The sequence below is a fragment of the Teleopsis dalmanni genome, chromosome X, assembly GCF_002237135.1.
Source record: "Teleopsis dalmanni isolate 2A chromosome X, ASM223713v2, whole genome shotgun sequence".
Lineage (NCBI taxonomy): Eukaryota > Metazoa > Arthropoda > Insecta > Diptera > Diopsidae > Teleopsis > Teleopsis dalmanni.
Genome location: NC_051848.1, coordinates 50,025,470 through 50,047,072, shown reverse-complemented (window position 1 = coordinate 50,047,072; position 21,603 = coordinate 50,025,470). Strand labels below are relative to the sequence as shown.

General features: G+C 29.4%; 1 protein-coding gene across 3 annotated transcripts in view; it reads left to right on the top strand.

Annotated features, from left to right (window-relative positions):
- Positions 1-21,603, top strand: part of LOC119687852 — a 29,082-nt gene that overhangs the window by 4,228 nt on the left and 3,251 nt on the right. The window contains exons 1-7 of one of the 3 annotated variants that reach the window (XM_038102366.1): positions 6,950-7,545; positions 9,406-9,982; positions 12,412-12,626; positions 13,892-14,157; positions 14,220-14,356; positions 14,415-14,555; positions 14,617-16,177. In XM_038102366.1, coding sequence (XP_037958294.1) covers positions 9,666-9,982; positions 12,412-12,626; positions 13,892-14,157; positions 14,220-14,356; positions 14,415-14,555; positions 14,617-16,177 — 2,637 coding nt within the window. In that variant the 5' untranslated portion in view covers positions 6,950-7,545; positions 9,406-9,665. Of the gene's footprint in view, positions 1-6,949; positions 7,546-9,405; positions 9,983-12,411; positions 12,627-13,891; positions 14,158-14,219; positions 14,357-14,414; positions 14,556-14,616; positions 16,178-19,953; positions 19,973-20,362; positions 20,479-21,603 lie in introns of those variants that run through there. The other 2 variants (XM_038102367.1, XM_038102368.1) reach the window with 2 other exon arrangements.

Genomic DNA, 21,603 nt, shown 5'->3' with positions numbered 1-21,603 from the left:
GTATATTTCCATACGTTTTAGTATATTTCCATACGTTTTAGTATATTTCCATTTCGGCAAATTCGTTACTAAAAATAACGCTCGAAATTAAAGTTAAAGTTCTTAAAAAATAAAAACGACTCTGCTTTAAATAGTTTCGACATAACAACTCAAAAAAATAAAAATAATACATATATACATATAATACATAAGTATATTAGCCCATAAGTATATTAGCCTAAGTATATTGAAACAAAATTATCGCGACTAGATATATATGGAAAATTCCTTCTTAAGTAAATGTCGTTATTTATATATTATTTTTCCTATATATGACTGATATTTTATAAATTATTTGTTATCTTATTTCAATATAATACAAGAATTCCATAACCATAATCTTGCTAAAAAGTTAATATCAAAATATTGAGTTAGATTTTATTATAATGTTAGAATACTATCAGGAAAATAAACGATGACAATAACGGAGTGCGCTGAAGCTAGCCAATACGAGAGAAAGCGCAAACTTAAAACTTCTAAGGTTTTATCAGAAATTTTTTAAAACACAAGCACTAAATTAATGCACTAAATTGTTGCTTATTTCGCTATTGTCATTAGTACCGACGTTTAATGAATGGCTAGAAAGTGCAGCTCAGGGTGATTGGGAGAATGTAATTACTAGCAGACAAGCTAAAGAATTCATGCCGAAACGATCAAAAACCAGAACTAGAGACCTTCTAATGCTGAACAGAAATGGCATCCGACTTGTCACAGAGTTTCTCACTGGACATTGCGGAGTAAAAAAATTATTTATCGAACCTAGGTATTACAAGAGACGATAGCTGCAGACTTTGCTGCGAAGAACACATTCTGTATCACTGTGATAGTTTCGCCAGAGTCAGACTTCGGTACTAATCAACTTCCTATCCACTTATAATGGAATTAGGCAACATATCTCCAAAGGACATAATTGATTTTTAACTGCTACACATCTATGGAACTAATGCGGGTGCTGACAAGTTCCAAACCCGTTTTAAAATCAAATCTAAGCTGGTACCGACGTAAAGATAAGTATTATAAAATGATATTAGTAATAAGAAAAAATCCCCAACATCATTTTCGGAAATTAAATGAGTCAGCCTTTTTAAACAATTTTATTTTCCCAACAAATACAACTTGAGAAGATATAGTCCAAATGTCGAGTACTTGGACTTGGAGATTGCAAAAGAATACAACCGATATTTATTTTATTATATATATAGAAACTAATATTACAGCGAAAAACGACAGATTATGCCAACAATTAAAGTTTTTTTTTGCAGTACTTTTATGGGTAATGACCTACGCATTACCTTACGTAGATAATGGTTGACATGTAATTATTATAGCGAAAAATAGTATATATATCATATAAGCAACAGTGACAAAATTACAGAAAGAATATAAAAACAATTATAATGACTTTTTACATTTCCGAGGTCAGGGCACCAAATATTTGTTTTTGGGTTTCCTGAAAAAATGAAACAATAATAGTGACTGAAGAGAGTGAAAACTCTTAGTAAAATAAAAACGAATATTGGAATTTCTGTGAATACTTCTAAATATTTTTTTATTAGTTTTTCTATGTTGATGTAAACTAATTAATGTTCCAGTATGTAGTAAACACAATTTATTCTATATCCTAATGAAGAAGTCAAATAAATTTCGAAATATAGATTGTTGCCTTCGAATACATACAGAAACTCTGCAGTAAATTGTTGTAATAACGACATCGTACTTTAAAGTAACAATATATACTTTTGTTTGGTATATATATTATATGTTATGAATATATGTATGTATATACTTTTATTCTTCTGAATATATATTTAATATAAATTCGTGCGATTTTCCTTTAAAAACAGTCGAATTCTGATAATTCGAAATCGCAAAAGAACAACACTTTTTACAAATTAGAGGGGTTTTCGAATTATCGAGGTTTCAAAAGAAAAAGGGCTTAAAATTTTTACTGCCTTATGTGGGCAAGATTATGGTAGCTTCGCTGTCTATGGTGTTCCACTAGTTTTTGGAAACATGATTGCTGATTTAAACTTTAATCGTCCAAATTTCCTGATCCTATTCCTAAATGTAATCCTTTATTCGACGCCTCCTTAGAAATACGTCGTCTCAAATACTAAGTAGACGAGCTTTTTGCGTAGCACCCTCGCCATTATTTCTAGCTGTGCGAAAGTGTTTTTCTTTTGATTATTTCGCGTACGGCGTTTAAGCTGCACTTTCAGTTTTCGTGTGCATCTTTTCGCGGTGAATTCTTTGACATTTCAGACGTTTCGTAAATGTTTGTTTACATTTAGTTTTTCTAATTTTATTTTTTCTAAAAGTTCTGATTTGCGACTTAGAGTATTTCTTCAAGCCTTGAATAAACTGTATAATTAAACCCACATTACAGAGCATGATCCGATATAAGATGCTAGTTAAACTATAGCATTTGTTTTGAGGTCTCATTCTCTTCCCTACAATATCTAGTGTTAGTTCCCAGTTTAACCTACAGTGTCTTGTCAGAATTTCTGTGATTATTCATCAATTATTTTTACATAGTTGTTCATAATCCTTAAATCGTTTTATGTTTAAAGTCTCTGTAGGCAATTGCAATTATAATAGTCCTTTTAGTCATGTTAGTTCTGAACAGCCTTGCTGTTTGAAAGTACACTATAATACAAATAAAATAATTTTCCATAATTATCCATTAGTTTTATATTTTTAAAATAAAAATACCAATTTGCAAGTTTATCTGTTCTATTTAAATGTTTCTATACACGTTATATGGTGTATGTGCATAAATATTAATATGTACGAATAGATAGACTCCTCTATAACTTATAAAAAAAACTTAAAATTGAGTAGAGGCAAATATATTAATCCAACTATTCGAATTTTCTGCTGTGGTCTCAACACTCCTGAAACTCTGTTAATTTTTATTCCTTGATATGATATAAGATAAGATATGCTTTGATAGCACAAAGTGTTCCTATATTATACGTGAGTTTAGTGTATGTATAAAATCATTGTACATAATGTGCACTAAATCTATTGCAGTAAATACATTGCACTAAATAGATTGCACTAAATAGATTGCACTAAATATATTGCAATAATATAAATTCTATTTAAAAAAAAATAAAGTCGTGTATAATGAATGGTGTTTCAACTCTTCCAAAATCGTTTTCAAAATTCTATGCTTCTACCGACTGCAGTAAGAAGCCAGTAACGCTTTTAAGCTCCAGAAGCTTTAAAGCTCTAAAGCTTGCGAACTTGTCATGAACAGTCATGAATGGTCATGTGTGCTGCATACAGTTTTGCATTTAAATGGAACTGAAGTGTGTTGTGTCTTATTTCATATGAGAGCATATCAATTTTAGAATGCTTTATAGCTCCGATATATCTAAATTATGAATTAATGTGTAGTTTTGTTTTTAATGTGTAGTTATACTTATGAAAGCTTTAAAATTAGAGGAAGTTTATAAAAACTTTTAAGGAATTCAATTAAAATAATTATCCTTGTCAAATGGAGACAATTTTGCAACGCTGTGTACGGAATTGCAATGCTCGGTACACTGCGTGAGTGCAAATCCTTTTAAGTTGGATTTTTTGTGAAAAATAAATAATGTAATAATTAAGAATATAGAACGTCTCGAAATAATCCAGTAAATTAAGTTTTGTTGTTTGAATGCAATTAAAATACAAATGAATGAATAAAATTGGGATAATACGAAATAATGGAAAATCAATTGTTAAAGTGGCAAGCTTCCTTCAACGAAAATGGAATGCACTTAAAAATTTTACGTGAGTGCAATTAAAACACATATAAATAAGTTAGTTTGAAATATGTTTGTAAAAGTTGTTTATTATTTCAAAGGCTTAATTTCATATCTCAATATCTTAAATATATAATAACTGAAATTGAAGTTGTATGTAATTTGTTTATTAAGAAGAAAAATGAAAGCGTAAATCCATATTTACGGAAGAGAAAGTGGATTTACCGAATAGTTTCGGTTTTGTTTTCGATTAATGCAAAAATTTTCATTAATTATTCATTTTTCACTAATAACTTAAGAGATCTGCTTTTATACATTGTTCTAATTATATATAATTTTTGTGCTAAAGAATTATTTCGAACGTAAAACAATATTCATCATCAACAGATTCAGAGAGTCGATAAGTGTTTATGGTTGGAGTTGTGTAAAATCGACTAAATTTGATTTTCATAATCTTTAAAACTAAACCGTTCTCCCATTACAATAATAATAATAGTTAATAGTCAAAGTTAAACTTTGTTCTTTTAAATATTTAGTTCATTATTTGTAATAAGTTCACCGAGATGCTTGCATCACTGAAGTCGGTACATTGAAGTCTATGTGAAAGTCTATGTATTTCATTTCATGGTTTCATGGTATGATAGCCAATCTATATTATTTTGTGAATAACATTTTGCTATATATTAAAATAGACAAAGTCTTGTTAAAGTTAATTTGGGAAATATATATTAAACTAAAGGTATTAGTGGAAAAGTAAGTTGGTTTGCGCTTCCGCTCATATGCATACGGAATAGTCCTCAAATGCGTTAAACCTATAACGTAAAATCTATATTTAACTGACGATATGAACAACAGTGACAATATCGAATTTGTCTTCGAAAAGAAATGTCTATAAGTTAGTAAAATACTGAGAGTGTATGCAAAAATCAATCCGAAACTTAGCCAATGCAGACGTTGGGTTAGAAGTGTTTTTGTGATAAGGGCCACATCAGAGAAAATTGATTTTATTATTGATGTGCAGCGTCTATTTTGATTGGTTATCTTCACTTGTTCTATTGTAATTATAATAGAATAATTATAAAGCTATGATTCTTAATTAAATTTGAGGGATCAAGGCGTTTTAATTAAGCCATCTTAATTTATTTTTTTTTTATTATTTTATGCAGTTAAACACATTGCATAAACAATAGTAAGAGAATATGTTGTATATACATACGTTATATTGAAAATTTATATAAAAAATAATATAAAATTATATTGTATACCGCCATCACTAAATTCCATGACACCGTCGCTAACCGTTGGAGCAACAACGGTGGATTTTTCTATGTCATATTAAAAATAAGTTGACAAGTAAAACACCCTGTTTGACCTTTGTTGCGCAAGAAATCTTCCTGACACACTGGTGATATGATTTGTTAACCAAGATCATGCAATTTCTCACTAATAGACTTTTTTCTAAGTTTCCGATTATGTAGACAACTCTTGACGCTTTCAAAACAAACGTATGTCAACTTATGACTATTGTCAGCTTTGTGCCGATAAGTCATCGAAAAATACCTATTATTGTAAGGACCTATTATTGAAAAATAGATGTCTTTAAGAAAATATATTTTAATGATGAATTTTACACATAATGGCAAGATTAAAAAAAATATTGAAATTTGATCAGAATTTCAATTATAAGTGTATTTTACTTTCGAATCCAAAAATTGGATATAACCGGACAAGAATATATGAAATCTTATATGTAATTATATGAAGGTGTGGCGATTTAATATAATAATAGAATCGTTATTGTTGCCACAAAATTATTAACAAAGAAACAACAAATTCAAATAAAAGTCATTTATATGTGCCAAGACTATACCTATGTATATATTTTATTTTCATATTTATTTAAAAATGATAATTAAAATAATATTATAAACATTGATTCCTCAAAGCTGGTTAAAGTATCAATAAAGAGCCGATACCATTGTGATTCTTTTGGCATCGATGCTACTATAAGCTGCTGGGTAGTTTCTCAGACAGACATATAAACATTATTTAAACGATTAATTTCTTTAAGCGTATAAATCAATATTATATCTATTGAATTTTTATTTCACATTTCAAAAATGTAGAGACGTGTTTAGATTGGATTATGCAATAGGTGCTTGTCCATTGGTCTATTCGAAAAACTGAGAGTCAATTGCAATTCAGGAGTAAAAAACAAAATTATTTAGGAAACAGACATATTGATATTGCTTAACCGATTTAATTTTTCAAGCTGATGTAAAGTACAAATATATATATGTTTTTTATTAATTCCGACATTTCCCTCGCTGCACTATGAATACCTTGATCAATTAAAGATAGAGAGAACAAGATTATCAGTAACTTTGAACAATTAGAGATAAAGCCTGAAAGATTGTCAGTGACAATTGTTGAAAAACTGGTTAAGAAAACTGTTTTTTTTTTTTAATATATATGTTTTTTATTATTTCCGACATCTCCCTTGCTGCACTAAGAGTATCTTAATAATTTAGAGATAGAGTGAGAAAGATTGTTAGTAACTTTGATCAATTAGAGATAGAGAGAGAGAAAGATTGTCAGTAACTTTGATCAAGTAGAGGTAGAGAGAGAGAAAGATTGCCAGTAACTTTGATCAATTAGAGATAGAGAGAGAGAAAGATTGTCAAAAACTTGTGTGAAGATTGTTGAAGAATTTTTTAAGAAAACCGTTTTTTGTTTTTAATAATTATTTTATAATTAATTTAAATATAAATGTTTGTTTAACAAAACTGCATAAAATTTGGAATAGAACTTTTTCCTCAACAGAAACAAATTTCTTGTTTAATATATGACAATAAAAAAAATTTATTTCTAACATATGGAGTGGGAACTTCCATAAACTTTTCTGCCCCTGGATCATTATGTTTATCTTTTGCCACTGTCTGTATTATATAAATAATTTATTCATTTACTATATGTATATGCATTTATTTGTGTGTTTACATATGTGTATTAAAAAAAAATTAAAAAAAAAAATATTTAAAACATTTCAATTGCTATGCGGACACTTTCAATAGAAATGATTTCTGTACATCACAACACAATACTTTTGTTTAATCTCATCAACAACATCAAAAAGTAAAAGCAGCCAGTCGATTATTTGAAAGATTTTTATTATCATATGTATGCAGAATTCAAAATGAAAAACTATGTCATTCCTTTTGTAGCAGATACTTTATTCAATATCCAGCTTTCCCATAGCTACAAAGCTACACCTTCCATTGGACTGCAATGCGATAATAAAAGATTCTCTAAATATTTACAATTGAGTAAAGCAGCATCAGCATCAGCATCATATTTGCTCTATTCTTTTTAATAGGTTTACGTGTTTAACTTATTATATACAATTTTAGATCATATATTGTGCCGAACAACTGTTTATTTAAATAGTTCTGAAAAAATAATTTGTATTTTACTATATCCATTCATTTTAAAATATAGATAAACTAATTTTCTTTTTTCGTCTACAACCCGTCATCGTTGTTCAGCAGCCTCGGTTCGGTTGGATTCGGTTCTTTTCTGTCTTATTACTACAGTAGGCCGTTAGTTTTTCCCCAGCCTCAGGCGTTCTCTGTCAGCTCTCAGCCTGGTGCTCTTTGGGGTTAAAATGTAAGAAACGGGAACGGTTTTTGCATTTTAAATATTTCTTTAACGTATTTTAAAGAAAAAGTGAAAAAATTGTTAAAAAAAACGAGGTGTAAGAAAGAAATGCTTCCTTAAATAATTAATATAATACAATACATATATAATGAAATAAATAAGATGTGGTAAAACTGAAATATACACATTATTAAAATTATTATTATATATATATAAATATATACATTCATATATTCATATATATATATAAATATATATATATGTACATACTTTTATAAATAATATATTTGCTATATATGAGAAATACTTTCATGTATAACTATATACATAGAGTTAATAAAAAAAAAAATTGTGAATAAAAATTTTGACATAATTAATTGTGTTTGAAATAAATGAAGTGAATAAATAATACAAGTATCTGTAAAAGTTAAAGGATTTACTGAATTCTTGCAGCCAAAAAAAAAAAAAAATGTTTTCAATAAATTTAGAATACCCAGAGAATATAGTTATATCTCATTGATTGCTCAAAATATGTTTTTTTCTATATATTCTAGTCAATAAAATGAATAACATAACATGTATTGCTAAGAGTAATTCATATGAACCCATACATTAACATATACGAGTACATATGTGCTAAAAGTAAGGCATTTATATAATAGGTATATTCCATTCCAAAATTTTTTACAAAATTTTTTTTTTACATGGGAGACGCTTCTTCTCAATGTCATGTTTTGGGCTCATGGACGATAAATGTACAATTACATTCTATATCAAAATACAAATTTTAATAAAATGCGTCCATTTATTTTCTTTTTATCGAGTACAAAATAATAAATACATAGGAATTTTACCTTAGTATCTGGGTCTATTAATAAAAATTTTAAATGTGGTTAAATATCACTAGATGCTGCCACAGGGGAAGCTTGCTATAACATTTATATATATATATACATGTATATATATGTATTTTTTTTTGTTTTTTTTTTTTTGTTAATTAAATATTTAAACGTTGTAATGTGATTCTATATCAGTTAATAGCCGTTAAGTTATTATGTTTGAAAACATTTTGTGATTAATATCACTCAAACTATACGAGGTGTACGTAGTGTATGAAGAATTTTTTAAACAATGACAAGTTTAAACAAATTACTTGACATTCTTTCATTCAAATAAATTACAAAAATTATAAAATAATTATTTATATCGTAAATTTAATCTTTAAAACAATCAATTCAACCATCCAACCTGTTCGACAGACAGATTGTCGTTACTTTAATCAAATTCCGCATCTTAGTGGTTGTTCAAATGCATTCTTAATCATAAAACTGGAACGTTAAATGCAGACTCTTGATTATAGTCAATAACAGATGATTATAGTTGATTAACGTTGATTAACTTTGATTAACGTTAATTAACTTTGATTTAAGTTTAAAACAGTTCCTATTAGTTTAATGTCCTACTAGTTCAATTCTTGCTTATTAAATACTCCCATTTAATGTGGGAAGTTATATTATTTATTAATCTATTAATCCAATGGTATACATGCTAAATATTTATAAAAATATTTAGAAAAATATATTTATAATACAATTATTATAGATATATTTTTTGTTATTAGTTATTATAATATGAATGTAAATGTGAAGTTATATTATTTATTAATATATTAATCAAATAGTATATATGCTAAAGATTTATAAAAATATTTAAAAAAAAAAATATATTTATAATATAATTATTATAGATATATTTTTAGTTATTAGTCATTATAATATTAGTTACTTCAATATATTTACTCATAATAAATTATTGAAGTAAGAGTCAAATATATTTCAAGTTTTGGGATCTTTAATTAATCTATAATTTAATTTTATAGATTAACATTTTATTTAATTTTATAGATTAACATTTTATTTAATTTTATGTAACTAACAAACCTGAATTATAATTCTAGTAACTTAAAAAACAAAATATAAGAAAACATTTTTCATCTGGAAAGTTTAAAGGCAAACAAGCAATCACACCACATACTAACCAATGTCAATTCCTCAAAGAATTTACAAATTTCGAAACAGGGGTATTAATGGCAAGCCCATAAGTGTTATCATGGTATTAAATTTAATAATTGAATACAATAAAATTGTCAGCAGTAGAAGCAATTATTAAACGTATTTCAAGATAGTTGTGTAAGATAAAGTAGTGGTATATCATAAAATGCAACAGACTGAAAAACAACAACAGCAACAACAACAACAACAGCAGCAGCAACAAGGTGGCATTAGTAATATTGGCGTGGAGGGAGATCCTAGTACACCTAATATTCAGCATGGCTCACATGTTCAAATGTCAAACAAGCGTCCACAAATAAGTGGTGGTCGTTTCGATTTTGAAGATGGTGGAACCTATTGTGGTGGTTGGGATGAAGGCAAAGCGCACGGTCATGGTGTATGTACCGGTCCAAAACATCAAGGCGCTTATGCGGGAGCATGGAATTATGGTTTTGAAGTGTCCGGAGCATACATTTGGCCAAGGTAAATAATAATTTTAAATTATTTTCGTTTGTCTACATATTTTATTATATATTATATTATTATATATATTATATACTATATATATTACATATTATATATTATATATATGTTATTATGTTATATTATAACTATATTATTTAATATAAACTAAACAAAACTGTGTCTTTTGAGAAATTTTGGTGTTCACTACTATCCGCTGTAATAAGTAAATATCAACCAGTGTAAATTTTTAAAGTAACAACCAGTTTAGATACTTCACTTATTCTTGCAAAAATGTCGGGTAATAGTTATAGCAGACTACATTGTATATGAGGGAGGTGCGGCATGATTGACAAGTAATGCAAACCAAATGAACCAAGTAATGGACAAACCACAGTAAGATAGGGTGTAGTGGTAAAGAAATAGTGGGTCACATCACCACTCATAAGTGTAGGGAGGAACAACTCAACCTGACCGTGCAGACAGTGACATCAGGAGGAAGATGTTACGATCAATAAAAATCAAATACATGGCACGAGAAATTTTTTTTTAAATGTCGACTTTATAATACTGATGCCAACACCCACCGCCGAAACCGGCGAAAATTCTGGGCTTGCCACTGTGTCCTGGAAGACATCTGAATACACGAAATTGACACAAAGGTAGACATAACACATATACTACCTACAGCTGTCGAACGAAGAATCTTTGAAAGATTTTTAATTCAAAAGTAGTAAAGCTCGTGATAGTTAATTTTGGTGAAACTTTAAGATGGCATATATGGTTGTGAAGGTGGTTTAAGTCCCCCATTGGTTTCAAAACAGGGCCCGGCGCTTTTTGTCTATTTAATCTCTTTGGTCGGAACTACAATATTAATAATACGAATATACAAAAAAACGCATTTTCTTGTCCAACCAGTTTTCCAGAGTTATACATAAGATAAATCACTAAAATTCATGAAATAAGTTCACATAAATATGTAGTGTAGTAAGTGGTTCGGTTTTATGAAAGAGATTTTCTGGACCATTGTCTGTATCTTAAAGAATATATTAGGGTTTAAAGCCCTGTTTTATTATTAAATAGAATCAATTGGAGTATGAATTGCGGTTATTAACACAAATTTATTTCAGTAGAGGGTTTGTTGCTCGTTGTCGAAAATAGATGGCGAGTTATATTATAATTATTTTTAAGATACCTATGATTTTTATAGACAGACATCTATCCGGGGTTGTAATCCTTCTTTTATGTAAATTATTTAAATCTCTTTCTCAGTACACCTGCCGTTTTGATTATGACGATTTGTTGAAATTTATTAATTTGCATCATGTCTGGTCCATTTATTAATGTTGTTGGTTTGGAATTAGTGAGTAGTGCTAATCGGTGTCAGTGTATTACATACAGATACTATTAATAGTATTTGTAGAACTGTGTGGTTTTTTGATTTATTTGCAAAAATTTGATGATATGGATATTTGTAGTCTTCCTTATTTGGTTATATTTATTCTTATAATGAGAAAATGTCATTAAGATGTTAAGTAAGAATAATTTCAATTATTTTCATTTTAGAGTTGTTCTCCATTACAATTTATGGTATTAAGTTTAAGTGTATTACTACTTATTGTAAGATGTTTATATATCTCAGTTAGGCACCTAGTAAGAGACAGAACTATACCAAACCGCAAAGATCTTTTGTGATATTCCAGGAGATAAACTCCTAATCTAAGCCAAACAGAAACTGACCCTAGTAACAAAATTTTAAATATAGTTTTTGATGTTAAAGTTTTTTTGGTTGGCTTAAGTTTGGTTTCATTGATTGATATTCAATAAATGAAATTTTTTATTACTTCAAATTTTCTCCGTTTTCAGGTCTTGGCACAATGTTCAACTGACTTTAATGACTTTAGCTTGCCCTCCAGTCAAAGAAAGACTCTTTAAATATATTTGACTTGTTTCATGAGAATCGCAGAACATAAACAAACTGTATGGTTAATCGTTATCCTTTGCTTTATATGAAACTATATGTAAGAATCTCATTAAATCAATAATTAATCCTCAATTTGATTACTTAATAAGTCCTATATGCCTTGGATAAATCTTAGTTGCAATAGTTGGAACTGAGTTCTGGAATTTATAATAAAATTTTTATTAGGATCGCGGGTCATGCATTAATATTTTATTCTAATTTTATCTCTACTTAAATGTTATGACTTTATAAACAAGAAGAGATCAATGTTATCTTTTTATACCTTAGTTATAATCGTTTTTGACTTGTTTTTTCTATTTAACCTGGCATTATCAAAGCCACTCGTTTTTAAATAAAATCTTGAAAATTATTTACCTTAGCATAATTTTATACATGCGATCTAATTTTATTAAAGTTCTATAAACATTCTATAAATATTAATAATAATTGCATATGTGTTTTATATTAATTTCATTTTATTCCATAGTGGGTCTCATTACGAAGGCCAGTGGCAAAATGGCAGACGTCATGGGTTAGGAGTTGAACAAATTGGTCGCCAAATTTATCGAGGTGAATGGTCAAAGGATGGCCATAAAGGTAGATATGGCGTACGTGAAAGTACTGTATCTACGGCAAAATACGAGGGTACGTGGAATCTTGGATATCAGGATGGGTACGGTTGTGAAACATATGCCGACGGAGGTAAATTAAAACGTTATTTCAAATTTAAATTACTCTTTATGTTACAATTTAGTTAAAATAATTGAACAAGAAAAAAAAACTTTTTTGAATCCATTTTTATTTTAGAGTATCTTAACTATGTTTCTACTAGATCTAGTATATCCCCTCTGTTCAATATTAAATAAACAAAAGTAATGTTTAGCGTAATTGGGATTTCCTGGAAATGCTAATTTGACAACGAATTTCAGTCAGTTATTTTCATGAAAATAAAATGATTCAGTTTAAGACAAAATAGCTATTTTTGATTGATCACACCAACAAAAATTATATATTCCATTTAGTGCCCATTAGTATATGAAATTTTTTTATTAAGTAAACAAACAAAGGGTAACAGGTATATGCACCAAATAGTTAGATGAAGGTTTATATGTAAAAAATTTGAAGTGCAATATCACTACAACTTGCCAAATCGTCAACTAAAAATCGGAGTCGTGATGAATATTTTCTAAATATATACAGAATAAAGATAAAAATAAAGGAACTTCAACTTTAATAAATTTTTTATATCAGAATCAAGTCTTGAGCCGAACATTTATAATTTTACCTGCGTAAAAATGGCTATAAAGTCTATATTCGAAGATTTCATCATCTAGCATCATCAAGCACTCAAGCGTCATGCCGTACCCAGCAAAGAAAGCTTGGGAAAGCTTGTGACTAAAAGAGACCTATTTTTTTCAAATTTTGAATTTTAAATTAAAAAACGAAAAAACAATAAAAATAATTTTGTGTTATTTTTTAATTCGAGTAATGGAAACTCTCGAATGAAAATAATCTCCCTTAAACGTTGACTAACACTTTTTCAATAACATATAACAAAAATAGTGTCAGCTTTATTGCAAAATCTATATTATATATTGCAAAATCTTGAGTAGACCACATTGAATATTGTGGTACCCGATGTTCTGAAAAATTTTTCTACAACAAAATACCCCAAATGATTGGAGAGGTACAGGTTTTACCACCCGTAAGAATAATGTACCAAGTAATTTCCCTAGTGAAGATGGAAAAAGAAAATAATAATGTTAAGTAGATTTAAAAAACAAATTAAACTTGCCTTTTAAAAGGAGCACTATAAATACTACCACGTATTAATAATAGTTTGATACTTTTTATATAAGTATATATGTTTTCCATGTTCGAATCGCACTTCTAGAAATCAGTTGAATAAAAAAATCTCATCTGAATTAAAAAACTTTATTGAACGTCCTTATTTCTTAAAAAATCAGGAAAATACCAAGGTCAATGGCAAGAAGGAAAACGTCATGGCTATGGAATAAGAACGTCAGCTCCTTTCGGGTTAGCTTCACATCATCGTCGAAAAAACATGCATGCATCGTTGAGTTCATTGCGAAGTAATGAAATTGGAGATGCTGAGAAACGTAACAATAAAATCGAAGAAGTGCGTGGAGGCTTTGTACTAACCGCGAAATCTGATAAGTTGCCAGTGAGGCGCAATAGCTTAAATGAGCGCACTAAAAAAGGATTTCTATCTGTAAATCATAATTTTAATTAATTTAAATTGAAACAAATCAACACATAATTTAATTTTTTTAGGGCCTTAAAATGCGTAAACAACGAAGTACTGGTGACTTAGAGAAGCGGGGCACATTGGGATCTGGCAGTATACGCTCAACAATGTCAACGGCATCATGGTTAAGCACGGGCTCCGAACAATCCAACTTAACAGCAAAGTAAATTTTTTCTATTAAGCCAGCACTACTCGTTTTGTGATAATTTATTATATCTTAGGTCTACTCATACAGAATCTAATGCAAGTTTCACAATGGAAGATGAACAATTAGATCCTACCGTAGTAGAAACATATATGGGCGAATGGAAAAAAGATAAGCGTTGCGGTTATGGTGTAGCTGAACGAAGTGATGGTTTAAAGTAAGTAATAATAATAATTTAATTATTATTTGAAGTAAAATTTTAAAATTTTAAATTTTAGGTATGAAGGTGAGTGGCTCAATAACAAAAAGCATGGTTATGGTGTAACTGCTTTTCGGGACGGCACTTTCGAGGAGGGAAAGTATAAAAATAATATTTTAATTACAAGCCAAAAGAAAAAGCATTTGTTCCTTGCGCGATCACGAAAATTTCGTGAACGCATAACAGCCTCGGTAAACTCTGCACAGCGTGCATTGAAAATGGCAATGCAACGATCAGATATTGCAATTTCGCGTACTGCCACAGCAGCATCTAAAGCTCAAAATGCAGATAGTGCTGCTGATCAAGCTAAAATGGACTGTGAAGTAGCTGTGCAAATGGCACGTGAATTTGCACCCGATTTTAAACCCTCAGTTTTAGAACGTTTTGAAAAATTAAAATACAGGGAACGATATAAGCCAATACCTGCGAATAGTAATGTTACCGGAAACGCTAGTTCCCAAATGGATGCGCTATCAAGCACTGCATATCGCCAACAGCAACAAGCTTACAACTTTCAAAAAAATCGACGGCAGTCTCATTCGATAAATCAAGATGCAGAATTCCCAATTCCTAGCTCAATGTACTCTCAACAACTGCCAATAACGCCACAAACAGACTTATCATCAATAGTTAATCAAACAGGACAGAATAGTATAAATTTAATTTCTCAAGCTTACCATCACCAGGAACACCAAAAAAATCATGTTAATCCAATGCATCAATACCAGGAGCCTCAGCTCTCAATGAATAGTTATGGTGTGACTGGTGCAATTGAGAAAGAATTAGCATCTGCGAGATTAAATCCCAATATAACACTTAAAACGCAAAACAAAAATATCAGCCCTAATATTAATCAAATCCAAAACGACTATTTAAACTTTACCCGTGCTGAAACTTCAGATATACGTACACCACAACAATATTTCAAAACATCAGAACACGATCATTATCCTCAACAATCTGTAAACTCATCACCTAAAACGATCCCAAATCACAACAGACGATCATCGCAACAATCAATTGATGCCAATCGAGTTAAAGCTCCACCATTAGGTCAAACTAATCAACAATCATCAATAGACTATTTTGATCATTATAAGCGTCCACCAAGTCGAGATTCTTCAATTGATCGATACGCGAGAGCTGCAAGTAGATTAAGTGGAGGATTCGGATCACGACAAACATCTGTAGATCGCGGAAATACCGCTGCAGGGCCAAATGATGCAGTTGGAGCATCACCTGATATAAAACAACGATCCGGATCTATATTACGTGGTGGAACTCCTGTACCAGCACAAATTATCACAAATGGAAATGGCGTACTCTCTAGTCGTCATTCTCGAGCTGGTACACCCAATTTACAACATCATGGTATAAATGCGGTACCAGAAGCTTCATTTTCTAATTCAAATCAACCCTTCGAAGATGTACTCCTGCGTCAACGAACACTTGGTCAAGATATCATACCATCACCTTTCCAGCCTAAACGCACAGAAAGTCTGTATATACCTGCGAAACCAGTTAATGCACTTTCTGGGGCCATGACCGCTGCAGGTGGAGCAAACAATAAAAAACTAAAGGTAAACATTAAGAATTTCTTAAATAATTAATATCTGATGAAAAAACAATATAACTGGTATATATATATATATATATATATATATATATATATATATATATATATAAATATATATAACAATAACAATAAATATTTATATATATGAATCTATTCATAAATATATATACACGATGTTACCGACTTATTCAGTAAAAATGACTCTATGTCGGACTCTATGTGCAAGAAATAAAAAAAGCCATTCAGAAGAGAGCTGCTTTTTCAATATTTATCGACATCCCAAAAGCGAATAGTCCAAAAAGTTTACAACGTATACCAATCTTCAGTTCGTTAAAAATTTTTACTGAAATATGTTCGGACATGGTGCTTCTATATTACGTATATACATTTATTTATTATAATTTGATAATAAAATAACTAAATTGTTTATTCTTCGAAAATAATACTTACTACTTTGCATCGTTGTTTGTGTTGCTATATATCTTTGTATATGTCATGATATATCATTATCATCATTAACATATCACCATGAATGATACAATGCAATACTGACCTTTACAACTTGTATTTTACGCTAATCACTTGCTTGTGTTCTTCTTGATTATACGAGTAGTGCAAGACTCTTTTGCCTTTCAGTCAACTTCATCTTTTCATATTAACTTCGTCACCCTCTTATTCTATTCTAATAACATGATTCACTGACTAAAGTTTGTCTGTTTTCATCAGATTTTCTTACATCGATTTTTTGTACAGTCTTCTATATTAGTCAACCCAGTTTCAGACTATGGAAACTTTGGTTGGTTGGTTTAGTATTAGCTAAGTCTTTGGGATATATAATTCTAGATTCTATATAACTGGTTTTGTTTTTAGCCTCACTAAAACATGTGTCATTTCCATATTCCATTTCAGAGTCTACAATTATAATTGTCATCTAAACCGCTTCTTTGTAGATCATACTTGAGTTTCCCTGTAGTTAAAGAGAGTACTTTCATTCTATTGACAAATTTAATTGTGATGAGTTAATTATTGTCAACTCCATAGAATCGTTCGAGATCTATAGAAATATGACTTTTTTGTTCTTTATTTTTAAAATATATTTTATGATAATCGATATTGTCATCTTCGAAGTACTTTCCATTGATTAAAACGCAATTATGCCTTGATATAATCTTCAAAACATTTTTTATAATCTAATTTTTGTATAGCCAATAGAGTCATATCCGATTTTGTATTATCGCTTATCAGCTGATAAAATTTTTTCACCGAAGTGGTTTCTTGAGTCATTCAAACAGAAGACATTAGGGGAAGTTATATCAGGCGAATGCGATGACTGTTCGGTGCTATTCGTTCTATCTTTGATCAATACCAAGAAGTGTGCGAGGATGCGGTTTGCATTTTGTATTTAAAGATGATGATAAGAAACTTCAACTAAAAACACACGTCTGTTCGGTTTTAGAATAAATATAAGACTCGTTTATTTTCTATAATTTTTGCTCTTAAATACTAAATTTTACATAGTCTAATAATTTGATTTAATTAGGTTTTTCTTTTAGATACAAGGTTAAAGGAAATGTCCCTTAACCTTTTTCTTTGTTACCTTATTTAATTACTTCCTTTTCCTTTACATTTTTAACTAATCCCTGTTATTACATTTCATATTTTAATGTCTAAAAGAACCTTGGTAATAAATATTTTAAGGCTTTGAAAAACCTTTGTTAGAAATTAATTTAATTTACTAAAAATATAAAATAAAATACTAAAATATTAAATAAAATGCTAAAATATTTAATACCCAAATAACTGAATATGTTACTTAGGTAATTAGCGCGCAGACACATGTTCAAAATTTGAACAGATGATATGTTATCACGTTCTTGTAAAAAAAATACGGCAGTTATCACAAATGTATTCATATTCATAATGAAGAGTATCTTTTCGTCTTAGTGGCAGTGAAGCTATTATCATTACATTAGTAATCACTTTAAAGAAATAACCTTCAGAATCTCTAAGTTGACAGTGGTCCTGTCAACTACCTTCAGAATGTAGTGGACAGTGATCCGATGAGCTGGATTTTCTTGAGTTAGCCCATCAAGCGAATCACTATTTATTAGCTTAGAGTTCATACTCACATTGATTATTAGCTACAGAAATAAGGAAACTTTGAGGTTCTTTTCTTAAACATGGTGGGCTTGCTAGTTCATCATTCATCAGGTCGTTCATATTCATAATGAAAGGTTTGTTTTCGACTTAGTTGCAGTGAAGCTAGTAATATAACATTGGTAACCACTTTAAAAGAGTAGTCTTCAAAATCTCTGAGTTTAATGAGTTTAGCTAAAAGTCAAATTACTTGACGTGATAATTGTTATGTTACACAGATGTATCATATTAAGAGACTGTATAAACCAAAGAAATCGTAGAAATATGCATTAATTTATAGACTAATATAGTTCGATATTTCAAACGTATTTATAATACAAGTATAATAATCCATGATCTAACGATTTTGTGATTAGCTGATTGAAGGTCTGTTATGTCAATCAAAGGCATTAGTGGTGAATAGTTGTCAAACAATGCTTAAAAAAGTGGCATAGTCTTGTTTCACAGACATATATGTTATAGACTATCGTCTTGCGAGAAGACATATTGTGAAAAAATTTAGATTTTGTTTGAAATCCTATTTCAAGAATCGCTAAGCTGTAGTATTTTAAAGATTAAAGAGACACTGAAAACTGCAAAAGTTCAGCCATGATAACACCAAATAAACTCTTCCACAGACCAGAGAGGGCTTTGAAATTTTTATAAATTCTTTAACACCGCAAATTGAGCTACTATATCAACAAAATTGATGTAAATATTTGTCGCTACTGTTAAATTGCTGTTAAAATTTCTGAACACAGTCTATGTGAATGTCCAAAATAGATCAACAACGATAGACTTAAACGTTTTTGGGATAGACTGGTTGCTTCATATAATATATAAATAAATAGAATAAAATAGAATCAAACAAAATGTTCAGCCCAATCGAAAGTTTTAGACAAATAGGGTTAACACAAGTCACGGTGCATAATATTCCCCACATAGATATATTATTAAGAATAATAATGATTTCATGAGTATATAACTCTTTAAAAAAAAAAAAACGAGTCTTGATGGTGCCTTGTGGGTGAAGGCTACTAAAGATTCTTGAACTCAAGAAACACTTATTTTTTTAAATAAAATTTTGAACATTCTTCATATGTAGAAGATAAATCGTATATGGTAGTCTTCCATTCATGTAAACAAAATTAAGGTTAATCAAGAAGAAAAAAATGTATATTAGTCATATTAAAAATATTATATTATTAACTTTTTGTTTTTGAATTTGCACAAAAATTTAAAGATTTTCTTTTGATGTAAAAGAATTCTGCCAACGCTAATCGCATTATTACTTTTGTTTAAATCATGTATGTACGTTTTAAAAATAGACATCTCTGAAGAGGTCGCCACTCATTTCATTATTGCTATTCTTATTAATTGTGGTATTGCATCTTTCAAGTGAAATTTCCAATGAGACTTCCAACATCCCAACAAATTCTTAGTGATTCTTTACAAGTGTTTCTCGTATATAAAAAACAATTTCGCTTGTGTATTCAAAACGTTTTGGGCTAAATTTAAACGAGGCATATAATATTGGCAGATAAGCTACAGAAGATTCTACTACAAATTCATTTGTAGCATTGCATTGCCGAGTCTCAGAGACTCATTCTCTCCAACATTGTGTATTGGGAAGGCAAATGAATTTCAATTCTGTGTTTGTTGGGTTAGTTTTCGATTTTAGTAAAAAAAAGTCTTTGAATTAGGAACACGGTGCAACGATAAAGTGAATTCATTCAAATTAAATTTTTAATATCGAAATTTATTTACTATAATCGTATAGTTTATGGTATATCTGTACGATTATCAAAATAGAGTAATATTGGGAATATTGGAATATCTGATTCCTGCAATACCAAAAGAACTTATCTAATAAAAATAAAATCGGCAACATTTAATAATTTGTGGGGTTCGAACTATTTACGTTCTATTTGCATACGAGTCTATATACCTAAAGGAGTGATGTACATACATATATTTTGTTAAATGATCAACGAATTTATATTTATTTAATATATTGTTATGTAATGGTCTTTATTATAAAATGTTTTTAAAGAAAAATAATTAAAAATGGATTGGTATCCAGAAGAAGATGAAGAGGATTTATTATTTTCTCCAGCATTACTCGCAAGGAGAGCTTCCGAAAGTTGGATTATTGAACCTCCAGTAGAGGTATATATTCATTTTGTCATTGTCATATATTTTTGTATTGTCTATTTGTGTGTTTATATGTGTATATAAGTATAAATATAAATATTAACATACCTTTCACATTATTGTGTATAGAGTATATATATATGATTTGTCAAGATATTTAAAAAGCAGTGAAGAGGGCGCCAGAGACTACATAAAATTGAAGACACGCATGAAGAAACGAAACGTTTCAACTTGCTTCTCACTTATCATCAAAGTTGTCTCTCAGTTTCTGTTTTCAAATAAAATTTTTTTACAAATCCAGATAAATCACGTCAATACATGGATAAAACTGGTTCACAACTTCTAATGATAGTCATACAAAACAAGGACTAACAATGTGATTGTGTATTGAAAAATCCTTTAAACGATTACTGAACGTCAAGTGTATGTTGTTTTCATCATATAATCCATATTATGATAGAAACAAAATTTGTTTTTCGAAAAATTTTCAACAAAAGAGTAGTATAGTATTATTTAGTGAAAACAGTGAAAACCCTCTCGACAACAAATTAATTTAATTGGCAAATTGTCTACCTAATAGAGTATAGTATACAGCATATAATTACGGTATTGGTAATGAAGTAGACACTGTATTTATATGTGTATTGAATGAATTTATAAATATTGTAAAAGTTTTTGCCGAACGGATGTACTCATAAATGTTAACTGGGGGTACTACTGGGGACTCTATTATTAAAAATTAATATTAGAGACTAGCAATAATATACGGTAGTGTAAAATATACATATATTCGTTTATGAGAGCGCACGTTTACATATAAACCTACATAGAGGCCTATGTTTCTTAGGAATTTTCAAGAAACTGACGAAGATAATAATATAGCATCAATTTTACCTAAAATGTAGCAAGCTTCAAATTCAATAAAGGAACTAGTTTGTGTTTAAACAATCCGGTATTCCTACATCCTTATATCTTCTCAATTATTATCTGCCTGTATAGTCAATTCATAACTTATCTTTCATTCTTTTATATCCGTGATAAAAAATCTACACTAAATGAACACTAGGATGCTAGTCAAACAAATAGTTATATTATAAATTAATCCCTGTAAAAAACTCTTCGAATATAGCCACTTTTCTC